At 38.7% G+C, this 21887-nt stretch overlaps 2 protein-coding genes across 3 annotated transcripts; both read right to left on the reverse strand.

The window, feature by feature from the left end:
- Nucleotides 1-11789: 11789 nt before the first annotated feature.
- On the reverse strand, nt 11790-15763 carry LOC144451583 (uncharacterized). 2 transcript variants are annotated; one of them, XM_078142468.1, is made up of 2 exons: nt 15500-15763; nt 11790-13470 (listed from the first exon to the last, which is right to left on the reverse strand). In XM_078142468.1, exon 2 carries the CDS (start codon nt 13441-13443, stop codon nt 12742-12744), a length of 702 nt encoding a protein of 233 aa, XP_077998594.1. In that variant the 5' UTR covers nt 13444-13470; nt 15500-15763; the 3' UTR covers nt 11790-12741. The 2 variants fall into 2 exon arrangements, with proteins under 2 accessions (XP_077998594.1, XP_077998596.1); XM_078142470.1 differs by lacking the exon at nt 15500-15763 and adding an exon at nt 15215-15249.
- Nucleotides 15764-16628: 865 nt separating this feature from the next.
- LOC144451686 (uncharacterized) lies at nt 16629-19065 on the reverse strand. Its single transcript, XM_078142585.1, has 2 exons — nt 19006-19065; nt 16629-17358 (listed from the first exon to the last, which is right to left on the reverse strand). Exon 2 carries the CDS (start codon nt 17328-17330, stop codon nt 16629-16631), a length of 702 nt encoding a protein of 233 aa, XP_077998711.1. The 5' UTR covers nt 17331-17358; nt 19006-19065.
- Nucleotides 19066-21887: the final 2822 nt, after the last annotated feature.

Raw genomic sequence — 21887 nt, forward strand, 5'->3', positions numbered from 1 at the left:
AGTCTTTATTTGTGGTGGTACATTCTGATTTATTAAAGTTAATTTGTCATTTATTTGAAATTGTTAATAAATACATTTTAAAATAAAAGAAATCATTTTGTTGTGTAGTCATATAACAATAACAACAAAAATAAAACTCCTCCACCTACACTCCAACTCCCAACTCCAAACTCAAAAAGTCCAAAATTTTGCTCCTACTCCTACTCCTACTCCTACTCTTATTGAGTACTCGTACTCTTACTCTTACTCTTACTCTTACTTATATATATATATATATTATATATATTACTATGTAATCCTTTTTCTACTACACAACTGCCCACTGCAGGATTTGAATACACAACCTTGAACCTGAGCTTGAACTTGGGAATCCTAAGCCTTACCCACTACTCCAGTTGGTTCCCCCCAACTATATGTAATACCTTAAACTACCTTTTATATATTACACTCATTACTAAACAAAAAAAAAAAATTCTACTCTTCTAACTTTCCGGACCCTTCACCACTTTGTAACTTGATTCTTGTTATAATATATAATACTACATACATATTTAAAATGAGTTCAATTATATACAAATATATACATCTCTGTTTAGGTGTTTATTTTTCCTTTATTAATTTCTTACATATACATTTCTAACAAATTTCTCATCTCAACAAACTCAAGTCATTTCATTGTATAAAGTATTTTCCTCAGCTACTATTGTATGTATTATTATTACAATCAAAATAAATATACTTATATATATCAATATCGACAGTGATTATATAACTAGTGCGAATATTTGATAATGAAATAAATTAACTATCCAATATACAATCTATGCGATATAATCTTACAGGTTCGATAAATTATTTGCAATAGTAGAATACATAAATTTATTTCATTATTTATTTAATTAATTTATTAATTATTTATTTATTTATTTATTTATTAATAAGAAGTTAACTCACTTACAAAAATACCTTCATTAATGCATAATAGGGTTAACTACATGTATACTTATTCAATACTCTCTTAAATAACTTAGGAACAAAATATACTCTTCATTACTATAGCTCTGGCTTAGACTCTTTATTAATTTGCCTACCCTTTCCAGTTTTCATCTTTGCTTTATTTAGCCATTACTATGTACTGTTGCTACACATATTTACATATATTTTTTGAATATTTATTCACTTATCTACCTATCCCTAATTTCATCTTTGTAATAACCTGCTTGTTAATGAGTTGTGCTGTAAAGCTGCACTCAACCTGCTCTCCTCATCTACCTTTGCACTGTAAGGTTACACTCAACATACTCTCCTGATCTACCTTTGCACTGTAAGGCTACACTCAACCTGCTCTCCTCATCTACCTTTGCACTGTAAAGTTACACTCAACATACTCTCCTGATCTAGCTTAACAGTTTCCGTGAACTTACTGTTCTTATTAGTTTTATGAATATCCTGTGATATCTGTGGACCGATCAGGTTATTAGTTTGCTGCACATTTACTTTTACATTTTATTTTTGCTGCCCTGGAAAGTCTTCTCCTGACCTAGCACCTGATAATATGGCTTCATTAATATACACACAAGCTGCCTTAATTAGTATCAAGAATGGAGTAATCAACAATTGTGCATTGTCTACAGTTAACTGCAACACCTGGAATCAGCTGAAGAGACTTAATATATGCGGGACTTGGCCAACCAAAAGAGGATGTGTCAGTGGAATAAAAGACAAATAACTGATTCCTGACATGAACACTGATCAGACCAAAGTGATTACAAATGCACAGAATAACAACATACACCAAAACAAAGGCAACCTGATGAACATTCCACTGCTGAAAGGGACAAATCATCACCCCAGGACCTTATCATTTGCATTATGGAATGCACAAGCCATGAAGTCAAACATAACATCACTATGTGACTTTGTAACTGAAAAACAACTTGATGTTATTTCTATATTAGAAACCTGGCTAACTGGTAACTCTGGTGATAACCACACCATCTCTGAACTCAGAAGTACCTTACCTGATCATAATTTATATCACTTACCTCGCAAAAGTAAAGGTGGTGGAGTTGGTGTCCTATTACGAAAGGGATTCAGTGTCAAAGTTAATAAATCATCAACTCAGTATAACTCATTTGAACATACTGATCTTACAATTAGCTCAAAGTCTACCACAGTACGCCTGATCACACTATACCGCCCACCCCCATCAAAGAACAAGTTGACAACTCAGCCAATTCTCCTCCCTGATTGAAACATTAACAACTGCTCCTGGCTATCTACTTATTGCGGGTGACTTTAACTTTCACATAGATGATTTAACAAATCGGGAGACATTACATTTCCTTGAGCTACTTGAATCCTCCAATCTTCAACAACATACTACGGAAACCACTCATCGTTGTGGGCACACTCTTAATTTGATCATCTCACACCAAACAGACAACCTCGTCTCGAGTACCACTATTCACAGAAGTCTTCCATCTGATCATGATGCTGTGAGTTGTAATCTTACTGTACCTCCTGTAAAGTCAACAAGGCGCAAAGTTTGTCATCGTAATTTCAAGAGTATCAACATGGCAGAAATGCGCAAAGACATCCGAGCATCGCCTCTTGTCACAAGCCACACTTCCGATCTGACTACTATCATAAATCAATACAACACAACCTTGCACCAATATATTAATCATCATGCCCCTGAGAAGACTCGCACCATCACTTTAAGACCACATGCACCTTGGTACTCTGATGTAATTCATGCCGCCAAGCAAAAGAAGAGACAACTTGAAAGGAAATGGATGTCATCTGGACTTGAGATTGACAAACAGATCTTCAAAAAAGAATGTAAGGCATACCATCATATGATTGAGAGTGCTAAATCTACTTATCATTCAGACAGAATTGCTAACTGTGGTCAGAAACAACTTTTCAAGATTCAATATGCAGATTCCATAAGATGACAATACATTACCAGCTTCCGATTGTCCTGAAAAACTGGCAAACAAATTCGCTAACTACTTCGACAGTAAAATCAACAGTCTTAGAGAGGACCTTGATGAATTAGTAGTACCAACAGTGAACACTGCCAATTCCTGTACACCTATTGCCAAGAGACTCAGTGAATTCTCACCTGTGTCATCAGAGTTGGTTCGTAAGATAATTATGGATTCACCAAATAAACACTGTCAACTGGACCCTCTACCAACCTGGATGCTGAAGGAATGTATAGATGAACTTTTACCATCGATTACGGAAATCATCAATGCTTCATTGGCAAGTGGATGTGTTCCCAACTCATTCAAGACAGCCTTAATTACACCCATCATCAAAAACCTGAAAAATGACCACAATGACCTAAAGAATTACAGACCAATATCAAACTTACCGTTCCTGTCAAAAGTTCTGGAGAAAGTAGTGGCACATGAACTTCATCATCACCTACAAAGCAATGACCTATATGCAAAGATGCAGTCTGCATACCGTAAACACCACAGTACAGAAACCGCTATCATTCGTGTTTATAATGATATTCTTCATGCTATTGATGGACACCAAGATGTTATACTTGTCCTATTAGATCTGTCTGCAGTATTTGACACGATTGACAATCAAATTTTAATAGACAGAATGCATAAGCGGTTTGGGATAGATGGCATAGCACTCTCCTGGTTTAGGTCATACCTCCAGCATCAAACACAACATGTAACAGTAAACAATGCAAAGTCTGCCTGTCACAGTCTAAACTTTGGAGTCCCACAGGGATCAGTTCTAGGTCCCATACTCTTTACCATGTATGTCGCACCCTTAGAGGATCTGATTTCACAACATAATCTAAACAGTATGATGTATGCTGATGACTCTCAACTTTACCAGATGATGAAACGATCACAACACATGAACACAGTCTCAAGCATTGAAGCATGCATTGCTGATATATGAACTTGCATAGAGGTGCGGTATTGTTGGATTGCCACAATAGCTTGATCTCAGATAAATAGCGGCTATTGGCTATTTACCAAAACAGCTTGATTCGACCTTGATTTGAGCTAAATAGCGACTATTGGCTATTTATTGGATTGCCAAAATAGCTTCATCCCCAAAATAGCTTGATTCGAGATAAATAGCGGCCGTTGTCTATTTCCTTTGTTGCCAAAATAGCTTGATCTGAAGGTAAAGAGCAGCTACTGGGTATTTATTGAATTGCCACAATAGCTGGATCTCAGATAAATAGCGGCTATTGGCTATTCAACTTAATACTATTAGCCATAAATAGCCAGGTAATAGCTTGCTATCAGCTATTATAAAAATGGGAATATGGTATGATTATCTCCCTGGGTAGCTATTCAAGTTAAGAGCCATTGACAGCTGTTGTTAGCCATTATTAGCCGCTATTAGCTATTAATAGCCGATTACCAGCTAACAACCACCAGCACGCTTCAGGACATGGCTATTCAGCTATTCAAGCTATTAGCTATTAATAGCCGATATTAGCCATTAATAGCAGGTTAATAGCTAGCCACCACCTATTCAATATTGGCCATAAATAGCTAGCTACCACCTATTCAATATTGGCCATAAATAGCCAGGTAATAGCTTGTTATCAGCTATTGTCAAACTGGGAATATGGTATAAATATCTCCCTAGGCAGCTATTCAAGCTAATAGCCATTACTAGCCGACTACCAGCTAACAACCCCCAACAGTCTCCAGGGCCTGGCTATTAAGATATTCAAGCTATTAGCTATTAATAGCCGCTATTAGCCATCAATAGCCGGCTAATAGCCAGCTACCAGCTAACAACCCCCAGCACTCTCCGACACATGGCTATTCAGCTATTCAAGCTATTAGCCATTAATAGCCACTATTAGCCATTAATAGCCGGCTAATAGCCGGCTACCAGCTATTTATTTATTTATTGCATCCCTTTTGTATCAGGGGACTCACTATGGCGTTGAATGCCTGCCAATATTCGAAAATTCAATACTGCAATGACTATATGCAATACTGCAATGACTATATGCAATACTGCAATGACTATATGCGATATGACTACATGAGATGACTATATGCGATATGACTACATGAGGTGACTACATGCGATATGACTACATGCGATGTGACTACATGAGATGACTACATGCGATATGACTACATGCGATATGACTACATGAGGTGACTACATGCGATATGACTACATGAGATGACTACATGAGATGACTACATGCGATATGACTACATGAGATGACTACATGCGACATGACTATATGCAATACTGCGATGCGAGATGATGACATGATATGCGGCGATTTTGTAATGACGTTATGCCATTCGTAGATTATTCAATACGCATAATACGAGTATTAATATGAAACAGGCTAGGGAGTACTCCTCAGCATGTTGCACGTGGTAAGAGGTGGACCATTTGATATGGGGGGGGGGGGGGGCTTGGAAGATTTCGGGGAAAAAAAGATGCCTTGGACTCCATCCCCCCAGAGGCCACTCATTCATTAAACCAACAATAAGATTCACCAAAATTGGTAAAAAAAAAAAAAAACTTGAAAAGCTTCTAGGGGAGATCCCCTAGGACCCCCCATAAGAGGTAGACATGTCCAAGCCTCAAATCAAAGTTCTTCCCTCCACCTCTTACTGTCAAGATGCTATGAAACTTTATTTCAAAACTGTTTCAACCTCACAGAGTTGCTTTTTACATGTTAGAGCTGTCTTGTAAAATTTTTACATTATTGTCTGAAAGTGTCTGTGAATAGCCAAAACATTGCCTTTAGAAGTAAAAATCCTCCAGGCCGTTTTCTAGGGGGAGACCCCTAGAACCCCCCCCCCCCCCCCACATTCACACACACTCACACAAGAGGTGGACATATCCCACTCTCAAAGCTCTTCCCTCTACAACTTACTGTCAGATGCTATGAAACTTTATTCAGGGGGGTCAGTGACTTTTTGTCGGCCCAATGGAAAAAAACACTGACACCCCCCCCCCCCCCCCCATCCCCCAAGCTGGAGAAACTGACCGGTCTATCTGAATGTTTGAGCTCACCAATCAAGTTTCCGATTTGTATTTTCATTGTGTCACCATACCATGGCATAAAAACTGTCAACGATGTTTATTTAATTGAAAATCAAACATGTATGAAATATGTAGTTTTCTAAATATAATATGTGTGTGATAGAACAGCATCTTTTTACTCTCTCTATTACCGTGTGCCAAAACCAAACAGAAAATTGTGGCAACAAATGTAGGTGACTTACGATGTTATTGTCAATTATACCTAAAGCGTCTAAATTAAATGCCAGACGCACAAGGTTACACACTTCCGTTGGAAGCCATCAAAGTTTCTATCATTTAGTGATCGCAGGTCTACCAGTAAGGAATGAACACTCGACTGTAAATTACGGATTATGGAGGCTGTGGTCAAAGTGGAAGCCATGGGCAGACGCTAGACGAGAGCAATTCTCAGCAAGAGACAACGGAAGCCACGTGGTTCATTCTTGACCTGTTTCTTCTTGTTAGACAGTACTCCCTAGCCTGTTTCATATTAATACTCGCATTATGCATATCGAATAATCTACGAATGGCATAACGTCATTACAAAATCGCCGCATATCATGTCATCATCTCGCATCGCAGTATTGCATGTAGTCACATCGCATGTAGTCACATCGCATGTAGTCATCTCATGTAGTCACATCGCATGTAGTCATATCGCATGTAGTCATATCGCATGTAGTCATCTCATGTAGTCACATCGCATGTAGTCACATCGCATGTAGTCATATCGCATGTAGTCATCTCATGTAGTCATATCGCATGTAGTCATATCGCATGTAGTCATATCGCATGTAGTCATCTCATGTAGTCATATTGCATATAGTCATTGCAGTATTGCATATAGTCATTGCAGTATTGAATTTTCGAATATTGGCAGGCATTCAACGCCATAGGACTCACTAAGATTGTTAGGAGCAGCACTAAGAAAAAAATTAAAAATACATACACTACCAAAAAGACGAGTAAAAACATACAGGAACAAACAACAAAATAAACCCAAGTGAGGTAAGAATATTGATAAAACGACAATACAAATAAAAATGTATGCTTCAAATGTTAGTTGTCAGAAAATCTAACAGCTAAACTATTCTATATTAGTTTTAACAAAATCTTTTCTGTTTTCAATTACTTCAATAATAAGGTATTGTTTGACAAATTTATCTATTTGTTTACATATAGACTCATTGTAGTGTTTCGTATTATCTCCTATAAATAAACAGAGTAGTTCTTTCCCTTGTTTAAAATCTTGATATAAGTTCAACTCCTTATTGTTGAGTAATAGTTCTTCTGTTCCTTTCATTAAGATCTGTCGTTGTGTAGAATGGCTTTCACATGTAAAAAGAAAGTGTTCAAGTGTCTTTCCATTTGAGCTCATCATTTTTGAATATGATATGTTTGATTTTATTATCTGAAAGATTTTGAATTTGGTCTTTATCAATATTAAGGTCTATTGTAATACATTATTTACAGTTTTCAGCCAATTCCCGGACAGTTTTGTCATATTTCTTTCAGATTCTTCACTAATGGAATTGAGATGGTTAAAGACACATTTAGTCCATCGTGATTCATCTAAATTACAAAGTCTTTTAAAGTACTTTAATCTCAACAAATTAAATCTACTTGACATTGTGTTCCAGCCAAGGTCACCCAGAACTGCTTCATTTGCAGTATATCTACATGATTTTAATATGAATTTTCCAACTGTATGTTTCATTTTTTCAAAACAGTCCATATCAGTTTGACTGAATATGAGTAATTCACCTGCATATTCAAGTGCAGGACGCAATATGTGGTTCCATAAAGACAGACCAAAATCAACCTTATTGATGTTACTATGGCTACCAAGAATAGATTTCATGATGGGGAATAAGTTGTCAAATTTCTTTGACACTTTCATAAAATGAGTATGATCTGAAAGATTGCGAGTGATCCAATACCCTAGATACTTGTATTCATTTGCCTCTTTTATATTTAAATTACCAATTACCAGTTTTTGTGTCTGTCTAGTACTAGCTTTCTTATTGATTCCCAGAACATTTGATTTCTTCTCATTAATATTTATTTTCCAAAGTTTACAATATTTATTTGTGACATCTAGCATGTCTTGTAGTTTGTTTTCATTTGGTGCTACAAGGGCTACATCATCAGCAAAAAGAAATCGGCAATTTCACAGATTGGGTGTTATGTATATATAATATTCATATGACAGGTATTTTTACCTCCCGAAAGGGTACGGGAGGTATTAAAAGGGGAATGTCTGTCTGTGTGTCTGTGTCATCATTTTCTAAAAATCGGCTGGCTCAATTGTAATGAAATTTGGGATACATAATCTTTAGGGTAATAGCTAGACCTGATTAGGTTTTGAGCCAGATCTATTAATGTTTAAATAGAAAAATTTGCATATTAATGAAATAAATTAATTACGCAATATCTTAAGACTGCATACTTCAATTTCAATATAATTTAGTATATTTGTTAAACATAACAACATACATTTGTCCTATAAAATTCGTTGATGTACCTTACAGCGTTAAAGAATAATTTGCATAATTAATTATCTTTGGTAATTAGGCTATATCTTAAGAATACATACTTCAAATTCAACATAATTTAGTACATACGTTAACCATAAGAAAACACATATGTCCTATCAAGTTTGTTGATGCACCGTACAGTGTTAATGAATAATTTGCATAATTAATGATTTTCGGTAATTAGGCTATATCTTAAGAATACATACTTCAATTCCAATATAATTCAATACACACATTAACCATAACAATCGCATATGTCCTGTAAAGCTTGTTGGTGTACCTTTCAGTGTTAATGAATAATTTGGATAATTAATGATTCTTGGTAATAAGGCTATATCTTACGACTGCATGCTTCAATTTCAATACAATTCAGTACATACATTAACCATAACAAATTGTGTATGTCCTATAAAGTTAGTTGATGTACCTTAAGTTACAGTGTTAATGAATAATTTGCATAATTAATGATTTTCGGTAATTAGGCTATATCTTAAGACTAGATTTATAAGCAGTATCATACACTCTTACACACATTAACCTAACAAAGCACGCTTGTCCAAAAAACAAAGCCTGTTACCATAGTTTTTTTAGTTTAATGAGTTATTGCATAATTAGCTATTCCCTTACGGGAGGCATTCAGTTTAAATCTGGTTTATCGTGACTCAGTGTGGACTGCTTGACTTCTTTATAAGGGACCGGTCAGTTTCTCCAGCCTGGGGGGGGGGGGGGGTGGATTCTTAAATCGGGCCGACAAGTAAGAGGGGAAGAGCTTGAGACTGGGATATGTCCACCTCATGTGGGGGGTCTGAGGGGGGTCTCCCTCTAGAAACCCTGGAGGATTTTTACTCTTAAAGCCAATATTTAGGCTATTCAGACCCTTTCAAGCAATAACTTAATCCATGCTTTAGAAGACAGCAAGTATCAGAAACTATTCTTTATAACTTACACTAAGGGTTGAAATATGTTCTTAAAAAGTTTAAATGGCATCATTATATACATGTAGTAAAGGTCAGCACATCTATAATGGTAGTATCATTGGTAGGGGATTTTAGAGGCAATTTTAGACTATCTTGGCAAACGTTTCAGATCTTGAAAAGACAATATCATATCAAATTAGAATAGGGTGAAAATATTTAAGAAAAGTTTAATACCATTATGACAGTAAAAAGGTTGTTGGTGCATCTGATTGTTGGTTGAATGTATGAGTGACCTCTGGGGGTGAGGGAGTCCTTGGGGTTTTCCCCCTGGCAGATCTGGAGTTTTTTGGTTGAGATACTAAGGCAATGTTTAGGTTATTCATAACCTTTGAGGTAATATATCCAAGCTTCGAAAAGCTAACGTAAAACATTTTTAAATGAGTTTCTCATATCACATAAAATGGACATGTAACATTAGTATATAGGGGCATTAATATTGCATGTATAATAAAGTCACCGGTATGTTAGAGAACTTTAGGTGGTCATACCTAGTGTATAATAGTAACTGGAATCTGATGAGATGTGGTGATTTGTAGTGTCAATAGCATGACGAGTAGAACAATTTAGATTAACTTCATTTATAAACTATCTATGAAAATTACCATTACGAAACCTTCAAGTTAACTTTTGCCCCAAACTGCAATATAAGCGAAGCATTGATTGTGAAACAGCCAAGCATTTACATGACATGTTCTGTAACTAGTGTGGTAGGTAGGTAATACCGGTACATGTATATGAATATGTATAGTTAGGTTTGAACTAATAAGTAATGTTAAAGAATTCATGTAAGAAACAGGGAGAAGAACAAATATTGACATGTACCACATTTCAGACAAGGCTATATGCCATTGTAGAAAAGAATTTTTTTCTTCCATCACAATCTAAAACACAATGACCCCCCTATCCACAATTTTCAAAACAGCATGACCCCCCCTACTGCCAATTTCAAAAACAGGGTGACCCCCCCCCCTACCAATCCACCCCCCCCCCCCCCCCCCAGGCCGAAGAAACTGACTGGTCCCTAAGATCACGAATTAGCACTATCATAATTATAATTATTGACTACACAGGGTAAATATATTCCAAAAGGAGTTTAATAGCATCTTGACAGTGAAAGGGAGGTTGAGAAGGGAATATGTACATCTCTTATGGGAGGGTCCTAGGGGGTCCTAGGGAGTCTCTTTAACTCTGAAAAGTCAATTTTGAGACTATTCAGACATTTTCAGAAAATAATTTCCAAGCTAAATACAAGACAGCACAAATATGTAAAAAGCAACTATATAGGGTAAAAATATTTTTGAAATATAGTTTGATAGCATCTTGACAGTAAAAGGTAGGGGGAAGAGCTTGAGACTGGGATGTGTACACCCCATGTGGGGGGTCCTAGGGGGTCTCCCTCTAGAAGCCCTGGAGGCTTTTTACTCTGAAAAGTCAATTTTGGGACTATTCAGACACTTTCAAATAATAATTCCAAGCTTTACAAGACAGCACCATCAAGTATCAGAAAATATTCTTTATAACGTACATAGGGTTGAAATATGTTCTTAAAAAGTTAAATGGCATCATGATATTGTAACGATTGACACAGGTTGGACAGCATACACAAGAAAATTGCAGTCTTACTAATACAAATGTACTATTGTTCTATAGTTACGTAATCACTGTACACACTGACTGTACACACGTCGGTAATTATTTCAGCTAGATAAACTCCCTGGAGGCCCTCCACGGCCTTTTCAGCTTTCTGGACCACTCACACAGCTTCCTCAGACCCTCCAAGGTCTGTTCAGCTACCTGCTTCCCAAACCACGTTCCAAGGACAGCCAAGATATCGGTTCTCCTCCATACGGACGAACTACTACTTGTACAAGACTTCTACCATCTTTTTGCATTCTACGAACATACTCACTCCTCCAGTAATGCTAATCTCGCACGCCCTCTGTGTCCACTTTCATATTTGTTACAATATTATCAGGTGGTAAGGTGTTTAGAACACACTGTTCTCCTTGACTCTTCAAATTATAAACCTCGATCATGGTTTGTTTTTTCATTCATTTCAGTTCAACAAACTTAACCCTTGGGGTTAATAGCCAGTTATTAGCTGGCTATTAATGGCTAATAGTGGCTATTAATGGCTAATAGCTTGAATAGCTGCATAGTCAGCCCATGGAGAAAGCTGAGTTGATAGCTGATAGCCAGCTATTAATGGCTATTAGCTGGCTATTAATGGCTAATAGCTTGAATAGCTGCATAGCCAGCCCTTGGACAGTGCTGAGGGTTAGTAGCTGAAAGACAGTTATTACCTGGCTACTAATGGCTAATAGCCTTAATAGCTGCTGATATTCGGCAGGTAAGATTTATCTGAAGAATGTAAGCTTCAGATTTTATATAATTTGGTGTATTCATTGATGATAACAAAGTGCACGTTTTGTTATAATGGGTATATAGTATAGTGATATGTTTAATTGCATAATAAATTATGTTCCCACAGTTTATTGTGAGTGGTTCACAACCTATAACACCCAAGTAAAGTGTTCCCACTGCTAACATTGTCTACACTGTAGTAAATGACTGTTTACTTGCTTTGTACGGCTAACATAGCGACTTGTAGTGACAAAGACCCTTAGGTCTCTCATATTTTCCTTGGGGAATAACGTATCTAATTGTCCACAACCAAAGCTTCTGTCTACCCCGGTGATGGCAGTCCCAGACGAAGCGGGGATGCTTGCTTGTTAGAAATTTCACGAAAAAGGGGTTGTTTTTCGTCGTCCATCTACTAGGTCCATGGAATCGTAAAAAAGGGGTACTTTTTCAGATGACCCTCCAAGAATAGGGGTAGGAATCCACACACTGCACATACAAAAAGGGCATCCTACCGTAGGATGCCCTATTTGTATGTGCAGTGTCTGGATTTGGTGTCGTTGAAGGTAAAACCTCCCAGATTTCGGAAATATGGGGTGTTTTTTTGCAGTGATTTTCTCCCAGATTCACTAAAGGGGTGTTTTTCATTGAATTATTCCGGGAAGAGGGGTACATTTGAAATTCCGCTAACAAGCATGGGTACCCACCCATCCAGGGACTGCCACCACTTAGGTAGTCTATTATTATGATAATCAAGGGATTGTCAGTTTGACCTAAAAGTCTTGTTATTTGCCCCATCAGTTCATTCACAGCTTCAAAATGACCATTTTTGCAGACGGGCAGATGTTGATGGCACTGTATATCTTTTCTCCTTTGTACTCAAATTCCTTGTACTTCATTTCACCAATTTCTTTGAAACCAAGATTGCTGTATACTTTTTGACTCCCTGGACCAGTGACTTGTGCGATGACGAACTTGCAGCCTTTCTTCTTAGCAAGGTCTGTTCTGAGCTCGATCAGTTTTGTGGCGATACCTCTTCCGTTGTATTTCCCATCTACTCCTACTTTAGCAGAACTGCAAACCAAGGCATCTGGATTATTGATGAAATCTTCGACTTGCAGTAGAAAGCTATCCAGCACTTGTACTACAGCAACAATGGGATGGTAATGGGGGAGTGACCCTGGAGGGGCCAAAATTGATTCACTCATTTCTCCTTCCAAATCTTTGAGTATGTCGGCGACTGTGACCAAAGCAGCTGTTGATGTGCCAACGACCTTCCCAGTGCTGTTGTCAATAGCAACCAACGAGAGACCATCTTTTATCACTGCCTGGCAGATGCTCACATTTGAGGCCTGTTCGGCTTGGAAGGGTTGCTTCACACAGCTTGATAGAGGCTCGGCGTTGATGAATGCATGACTTATTATAGTGGCAGCCTCTTCCACGTGGTCCTCTGTTAACAACCTGTAGCTTATATCACCATCCTTAGCTAGGTCGATTTCTGTTGTCATGGTTACAGTGTCGAATTAAATATGTATCTTTAGAGAAAGTACACAAGATGATTGGTTAGTATCACTTTCCTAATCTTTACCTGTTTTGTCATGTCTGACCATAGACCCTCCACCTTTCGTGTAGGATCTATGGTCTGATTTGGTTTGTACATGAGGACTTAACAAACAAACAAACAAACAAACAAACAAACAAACATACAAACAAACAAGTCAAGGATAGATCAAGCATTACAGACATGAATAACAAAGTACAAAATGTAAGTAAATATCAAACAAAAAAATTACTGTACAGCATTGAACTACACTACACTACATTACATTACACTAGACTAGACTATAATACACTACACTACTCTACACTACACTACACTACACTAGACTAGACTGGACTAGACTAGACTAGACTACTCTACACTATACTACACTACACTACACTACTCTACACTACACTACACTACACTACGCTACACTACTCTACACCACACTACTCTACACTACACTATACTACACTACACTACACTACTCTATACTGCACTGCACTACACTACACTATGCAACACCACACTACACTACAGTACACTAGACTACACCACACCACACCACACAACACTGCACTGTACTACACCACACCACAGTACAGTACAGTACACTGCATTGCACTGCACTACAGTACAGTACAGTACAGTACAGTACAGTACAGTACAGTACAGTACAGTACAGTACAGTACAGTACACTGCACTCCACCGCACTGCACTGCATTGCACTGCACTGCGCTACACTACACCACACCACACCACAGTACACTGCACTGTGCTGTACTACGCTACACTAGACTAGACTAGACTAGACTAGACTAGACTACACTGCACTACAATACACAATCAGAACTCTAAAATTAAGCCATTCCTGAGTGTAGAACAATACTAAAGTGCCCCTGGAGATAAACCTAGTAGTACTAGTACTAAATATTCAAACAATTTCTTCAGAACCAGGCATATGTTGTGATAACCACCGGGTGGGGTGGGGGTGGGGGTGGGGGTGGGGTGGGGTGTGATGGCTGAATCACCTAGGAAAGTGGTGATGGTGGTGGTTGATGGCTTGGGCTTGCCAATGAAAATCCCTATTCCTTTTCTGAGTAGTAGATTGCCTACCCCTTTTCAAACAGCGCATGAGCATAATAAACAACCTATTGTTACAGGTACCAGTCAACACACAAATACAATATGAACCTTTGGTATGGACACTGTTCCCAGGATCCCATTTCAGACAAAACAAATATATAAGGCATGTCCAATGTCAGACATAAGCACCCCAAAAGTAGACCCTTCTGGGTGGAAAATGGTGGGGGCGGGGTGTGTGGTGACGACAATGTGACTGGCTGTAGTATAGCAAATGAACTTATATGACAAACTCTATTGACTGGCTCTATGGAAGATTACAACCTCGCCTTTCGTTTCTGCTGTAAATCTATAACCCCAAACAACATTTGTATCCTTTTAAGCGGCACCCATTTTCCAAATCATGGCATAGGGGTGTATCAAATAGAGTTACCTTGGAATGGTACATTAGTAACGGTTAAGACCAAGGCGATGTCAAGGTCAGAAGTACACAAGTCGAAAAGTCGCAACCGTTTTGTAACTATATTTTACCATCAGATTTGATTGTTGGAACCATTGCAAGTAATATATTTGTCAATATCTGAAAACTCTTCTTAAAACTCGTGGCACATTCAAGTAATCTTATATAGAAAACCCCAATCAACGAACTTACCTTAGTTAGCTTGCCCTTCTACTGACTTGTTTACGTCCTACGTACGTGTGGAATTTCACAATATGTCACAGGTCATGTTAGCTTTCAAATTTATCAAAAGTCGACTGTGGCCATTGCAACGTACGTATTTACATATGTTCATTGTATAGGTACCTCATTGTATATTACAGTAGATTTCCCCAGATCGAGTCAAAGCTATTAAATGACCTATCAAGATCAGTGAGTCTGATCTCAAGGTTTCATGTTGAGATAGACACCAAAAGATAACACACAAACATGACTTACACTGTGTGGGCCCTTTTACATGTAACTTTGCCCAGTTCATGGTATGATCGACCTTACGTAAATGTGTTATGGTATGCCGAATACATCTGTGTGGCGTATCCCAGGGGCATATCACCCTGTCTGTCTGTCGTATGTTATCCACTCGCTCACTCCCTCACCACAAACAATCACACAGTATTTGTCTATTCCTTCCTTTTTTCCTATCACGGAAGACAATACAGCAACTAGACTCTCTCGATCTCACAAGTCGTCGGGAGCATTGCTATTAGCTGTTTTGTATGTACCGATATCTAAAGTATAATTGTACTAGAATATCCTTGTACTGTGCGCCCTCATTGACTACATAGGGCTAATCATTTGTTGACGTGTTACTTGATACTGATGTGTTATTTCGATGCCCCGAGAGAGTCTATACAGCAACAAGTGTGTTTTATTAAAGAGGTACGAAAACTACAGCATCAACCTGAACGATTCAATATTGTGTAGACTGTTGTACAACGACAATATAGACATAAATATTCATTGAGAACTTGTAGTGTACACTGTGTGTGTGTGTGTGTGTGTGTGTGTGTGTGTGTGTGTATGTAAATGACTATTTACTTGCTTTGTACGGCTAACATAGCGACTTGTAGTGACAAAGACCCTTAGGTCCCTCATATTTTCCTTGGGGAATAACGTATCTAATTGTCCACAACCAAAGCTTCTGTCTACCCCGGTGATGGCAGTCCCAGACGAAGCGTGGATGCTTGCTTGTTAGAAATTTCACGAAAAAGGGGTTGTTTTTCGTCGTCCATCTAGGTCCATGGAATCGCACATACAAAAAGGGCATCCTACCGTAGGATCCCCTATTTGTATGTGCAGTGTCTGGATTTGGTGTCGTTGAAGGTAAAACCTCCCAGATTTCGGAAATATGGGGTGTTTTTTTGCAGTGATTTTCTCCCAGATTCACTAAAGGGGTGTTTTTCATTGAATTATTCCGGGAAGAGGGGTACATTTGAAATTCCGCTAACAAGCATGGGTACCCACCCATCCAGGGACTGCCACCACTTAGGTAGTCTATTATTAAGCTTATGATAATCAAGGGATTGTCAGTTTGACCTAAGTCTTGTTATGTGACCCATCAGTTCATTCACAGCTTCAAAATGACCATTTTTGCAGACGGGCAGATGTTGATGGCACTGTATATCTTTTCTCCTTTGTACTCAAATTCCTTGTACTTCATTTCACCAATTTCTTTGAAACCAAGATTGCTGTATACTTTTTGACTGCCTGGACCAGTGACTTGTGCGATGACGAACTTGCAGCCTTTCTTCTTGGCAAGGTCTGTTCTGAGTTCGATCAGTTTTGTGGCGATACCTTTTCCGTTGTATTTCCCATCTACTCCTACTTTAGCAGAACTGCAAACCAAGGCATCTGGATTATTGATGAAATCTTCGACTTGCAGTAGAAAGCTATCCAGCACTTGTACTACAGCAACAATGGGATGGTAATGGGGGAGTGACCCTGGAGGGGCCAAAATTGATTCACTCATTTCTCCTTCCAAATCTTTGAGTATGTCGGCGACTGTGACCAAAGCAGCTGTTGATGTGCCAACGACCTTCCCAGTGCTGTTGTCAATAGCAACCAACGAGAGACCATCTTTTATCACAGCCTGGCAGATGCTCACATTTGAGGCCTGTTCGGCTTGGAAGGGTTGGTTCACACAGCTTGATAGAGGCTCGGCGTTGATGAATGCATGACTTATTATAGTGGCGGCCTCTTCCATGTGGTCCTCTGTTAACAACCTGTAGCTTATATCCCCATCCTTAGCTAGGTCGATTTCTGTTGTCATGGTTACAGTTGTCGAATTAAATATGTATCTTTAGAGAAAGTACACAAGATGATTGGTTAGTATCACTTTCCTAATCTTTACCTGTTTTGTCATGTCTGACCATAGACCCTCCACCTTTCGTGTAGGGTCTATGGTCTGATTTGGTTTGTACATGAGGACTTAACAAACAAACAAACAAACAAACAAACAAACAAACATACAAACATACAAACAAACAAGTCAAGGATAGATCAAGCATTACAGACATGAATAACAAAGTACAAAATGTAAGTAAATATCAAACAAAAAAATTACTGTACAGCATTGAACTACACTACACTACATTACATTACACTAGACTAGACTATAATACACTACACTACTCTACACTACTCTACACTACACTACACTAGACTAGACTAGACTAGACTATACTAGACTAGACTACTCTACACTATACTACACTACACTACACTACTCTACACTGCACCACACTACACTATGCAACACCACACTACACTACAGTACACTAGACTACACCACACCACACAACACTGCACTGTACTACACCACACCACAGTACAGTACACTACACTGCATTGCACTGCACTACAGTACAGTACAGTACAGTACAGTACAGTACAGTACAGTACACTGCACTCCACCGCACTGCACTGCATTGCACTGCACTGCGCTACACTACACCACACCACACCACAGTACACTGCACTGTGCTGTACTACGCTACACTAGACTAGACTAGACTAGACTAGACTACACTGCACTACAATACACAATCAGAACTCTAAAATTAAGCCATTCCTGAGTGTAGAACAATACTAAAGTGCCCCTGGAGATAAACCTAGTAGTACTAGTACTAAATATTCAAACAATTTCTTCAGAACCAGGCATATGTTGTGATAACCACCGGGTGGGGTGGGGGTGGGGGTGGGGGTGGGGTGGGGTGTGATGGCTGAATCACCTAGGAAAGTGGTGATGGTGGTGGTTGATGGCTTGGGGCTTGCCAATGAAAATCACTATTCCTTTTCTGAGTAGTAGATTGCCTACCCCTTTTCAAACAGCACATGAGCATAATAAACAACCTATTGTTACAGGTACCAGTCAACACACAAATACAATATGAACCTTTGGTATGGACAGTATTCCCAGGATCCCATTTCAGACAAAACAAATATATAAGGCATGTCCAATGTCAGGCATAAGCACCCCAAAAGTAGAACCTTCTGGGTGGAAAATGGTGGAGGCGGGGTGGGTGGTGACGACAATGTGACTGGCTGTAGTATAGCAAATGAACTTATATGACAAACTCTATTGACTGGCTCTATGGAAGATTACAACCTCGCCTTTCGTTTCTGTTGTAAATCTATAATCCTCGATACCCCAAACAACATTTGTATCCTTTTAAGCGGCACCCATTTTCCAAATCATGGCATAGGGGTGTATCAAATAGAGTTACCTTGGAACGGTACATTAGTAACGGTTTAGACCTAGGCGATGTCAAGGTCAGAAGTACACAAGTCGAAAAGTCGCAACCGTTTTGTAACTATATTTTACCATCAGATTTGATTGTTGGAACCATTGCAAGTAATATATTTGTCAATATCTGAAAACTCTTCTTAAAACTCGTGGCACATTCAGGTAATCTTATATAGAAAACCCCAATCAACGAACTTACCTTAGTTAGCTTGCCCTTCTACTGACTTGTTTACGTCCTACGTACGTGTGGAATTTTACAATATGTCACAGGTCATGTTAGCTTTCAAGTTTATCAAAAGTCGACTGTGGCCATGGCAACGTACGTATTTACATATGTTCATTGTATAGGTACCTCATTGTATATTACAGTAGATTTCCCCAGATCGAGTCAAAGCTATCAATATCAATGAGTCTGATCTCAAGGTTTCATGTTGAGATATACACCAAAAAGATAACACACAAACATGACTTACAGTGTGTGGGCCCTTTACATGTAACTGTGCCCAGTTCACGGTATGGTCGACCTTATGTAAATGTGTTATGGTATGCCGAATACGTCTGTGTGGCGTATCCCAGGGGCATATCACCCTGTCTGTCTGTCGTATGTTATCCACTCGCTCACTCCCTCACCATAAACAATCACACAGTATTTGTATAGTTCTTCCCATTTCCCTATCTCGGAAGACAATACAGCAACTAGACTCTCTCACAAGTCGTCGGGAGCATTGCTATTAGCTGTTTTGTATGTACCGATATCTACAGCATATTAAATTGTACTAGAATGTCCTTGTACTGTGCGCCCTCATTGACTACATAGAGCTAATCATTTATTGACGTGTTACTTGATGCTGATGTGTTATTGCGCGATGCCCGGAGAGTGTCTATACAGCAACAAGTGTGTTTTATTGAAGAGGTACGAAAACTACAGCATCAACCTGAACGATTCAATATTGTGTAGACTGTTGTACAATGGCAATATAGACATAAATATTCATTGAGAACTTGTAGTGTACACTGTGTGTGTGTATGTATGTATGTGTATGTATGTATGTATATATGTATGTATGTATGTATGTATGTATGTATGTATGTATGTATGTATGTATGTGTGTGTATGTGTGTGTGTATGTATGTGTGTATGTATGTGTGTGTGTGTGTTTATGTGTGTGTTTATGTGTGTGTGTGTGTGTGTGTGTGTGTGTGTGTGTGTGTCACAATACACTGTGGACATCCAAGTGTGTGAATCTCCTTGTGTAAGTAGTTAGACCTAGTAAATTGATTATACGTGTATAAGGTAGATTTCAGTCAGTAAATGACAAGTGGAATTCTTATCATAAACATACTAAGGTTGTTCGGTCAGCACTCAAGTGATGGTTACCTTGTAATCAAATCTGCGTCATGTCAACTAGCTTTTTCAAAAGTAGACAGTTGAAGACTTTCACATTAGATGTAGAGGATTGAATACTTTATTCCTGATCTCATCAACATCAGACTCACTTTTAGTACACTTGGCTTGTCTTGTCTCACAAAGCCCTTCTGACAGATGGGCAGACAGACACCGTCATGTGATCTTAATTGTGGATTGATGGCTAAACGTACCATACCAATTGTTTTGATATGCATTGGGTTCGTGTGGACGTGTCCATTCCCTTCTTGCAGCTTCATTGATTTCCATTCACCACTGATCAGTGCAACTCATGACCAGTTCGAGCATTCGCTCAGATTCAGAGGACCAATAATCGACCACAAAACAGCAAACACTCATTGATGTTTCTATAGTTGAACGACCTTTTTTGTTTTTATTTTCATTCGACATGTCAAGCTTACAAATTTAAATCATAAAATGGAAAATCGAGTTTAACATAAAAAATATCATTTAGTCTAATTTGGAACTAATTGTACAAAATTAAATAAACAAAAATTGCCAAATCATTTGGACGGATTGATTGAATTAATCAAGCGATTCTTGGCCAACGGACGGATAACAAAATATACATAACACGTCCTAAAACTGTCCCCTTTACGGCAATAACACACCGTCTAGAACTGTACTCTTTACTACAATGGACGGATAGCAAAAGTTGTAACATATCGTCGTAAAACTCGTATCCCTTTTATGGCATTGCAGCCTTGCGCATGCTATTTCAACAGTGCCGTCTGTTGCGTCAGTGTAAAATATGTTATTACTTTCTAGAATGATATTCTACTACTCGATTGGGTACATACATATTGCGTTACCTAATTTCTAACTGTCTCATTGCCTGTTGAAATTGTCGCATATCATATTCTGCTTTACTCATGCGGAGTTTGTTTGGCGGCTTCGGAATTTCTTTGGTCATGTCAAGGAAAGTAGTAACTTTACTTTTCAACATGCAATTTTCGTCTTCTTCATTTTCCAGCATCAAAGCAGCTCTTTCGCTTTCCTTTTTAGGCCACGTTAAGTCGTTTCTAGGTTCGTCAGTGAGGTCAACCTTAGCCAATTCCGCGTAACTTGCGGGTTGAGCGATGGATAATCGCCGCTTCATGTTGCTCAGACGTTTCTCTAGGAAGTACGTTGTCGGTTGATTAGCATGGTTCAGATTTCGTCGGTCGCGGCGAGTTGCATTTGTTTGCCCGATTTGAGCGTTTCTTCGGTTTCCAGTTTTACCTTTGGAACTTGTTCTCGATTTCTGCTGTTTCTTATCCGCTTTCAAGTTGTCGGAATCGTCATCACTGTCTGAATATACGGTGCTTATTGTCGAAAAACGTCGTCGTGGCGAGAGTCCAACACCACGAACATCGTCGTCATCCAAGCCATAGAAACTAAAACCGCGGCTACCGCGCCTTCTATCAACCCCATCCTTGATGCGTAGTCTGGTAGCCTCATCTTCAACCAACCGAGGACTTTTCGGTTCATAGCTCACACTCTCTGCGTGTTGATTAATTCGAACAGTTTTCTTGTTCGTTGACTTGGTTGGTTTTTGTTCCGATTCTTCTACTGTGCTTGGTATTTGGAGACTCATTCGTCTCTTGGAGACGAAGTCGTAAGTTTTGGTGGCGGGAGGAAGCACAAACGATTTTCTGCGACCCGCGTTATGGTTG

The sequence above is a fragment of the Glandiceps talaboti genome, chromosome 21, assembly GCF_964340395.1.
Source record: "Glandiceps talaboti chromosome 21, keGlaTala1.1, whole genome shotgun sequence".
NCBI lineage: Eukaryota > Metazoa > Hemichordata > Enteropneusta > Spengelidae > Glandiceps > Glandiceps talaboti.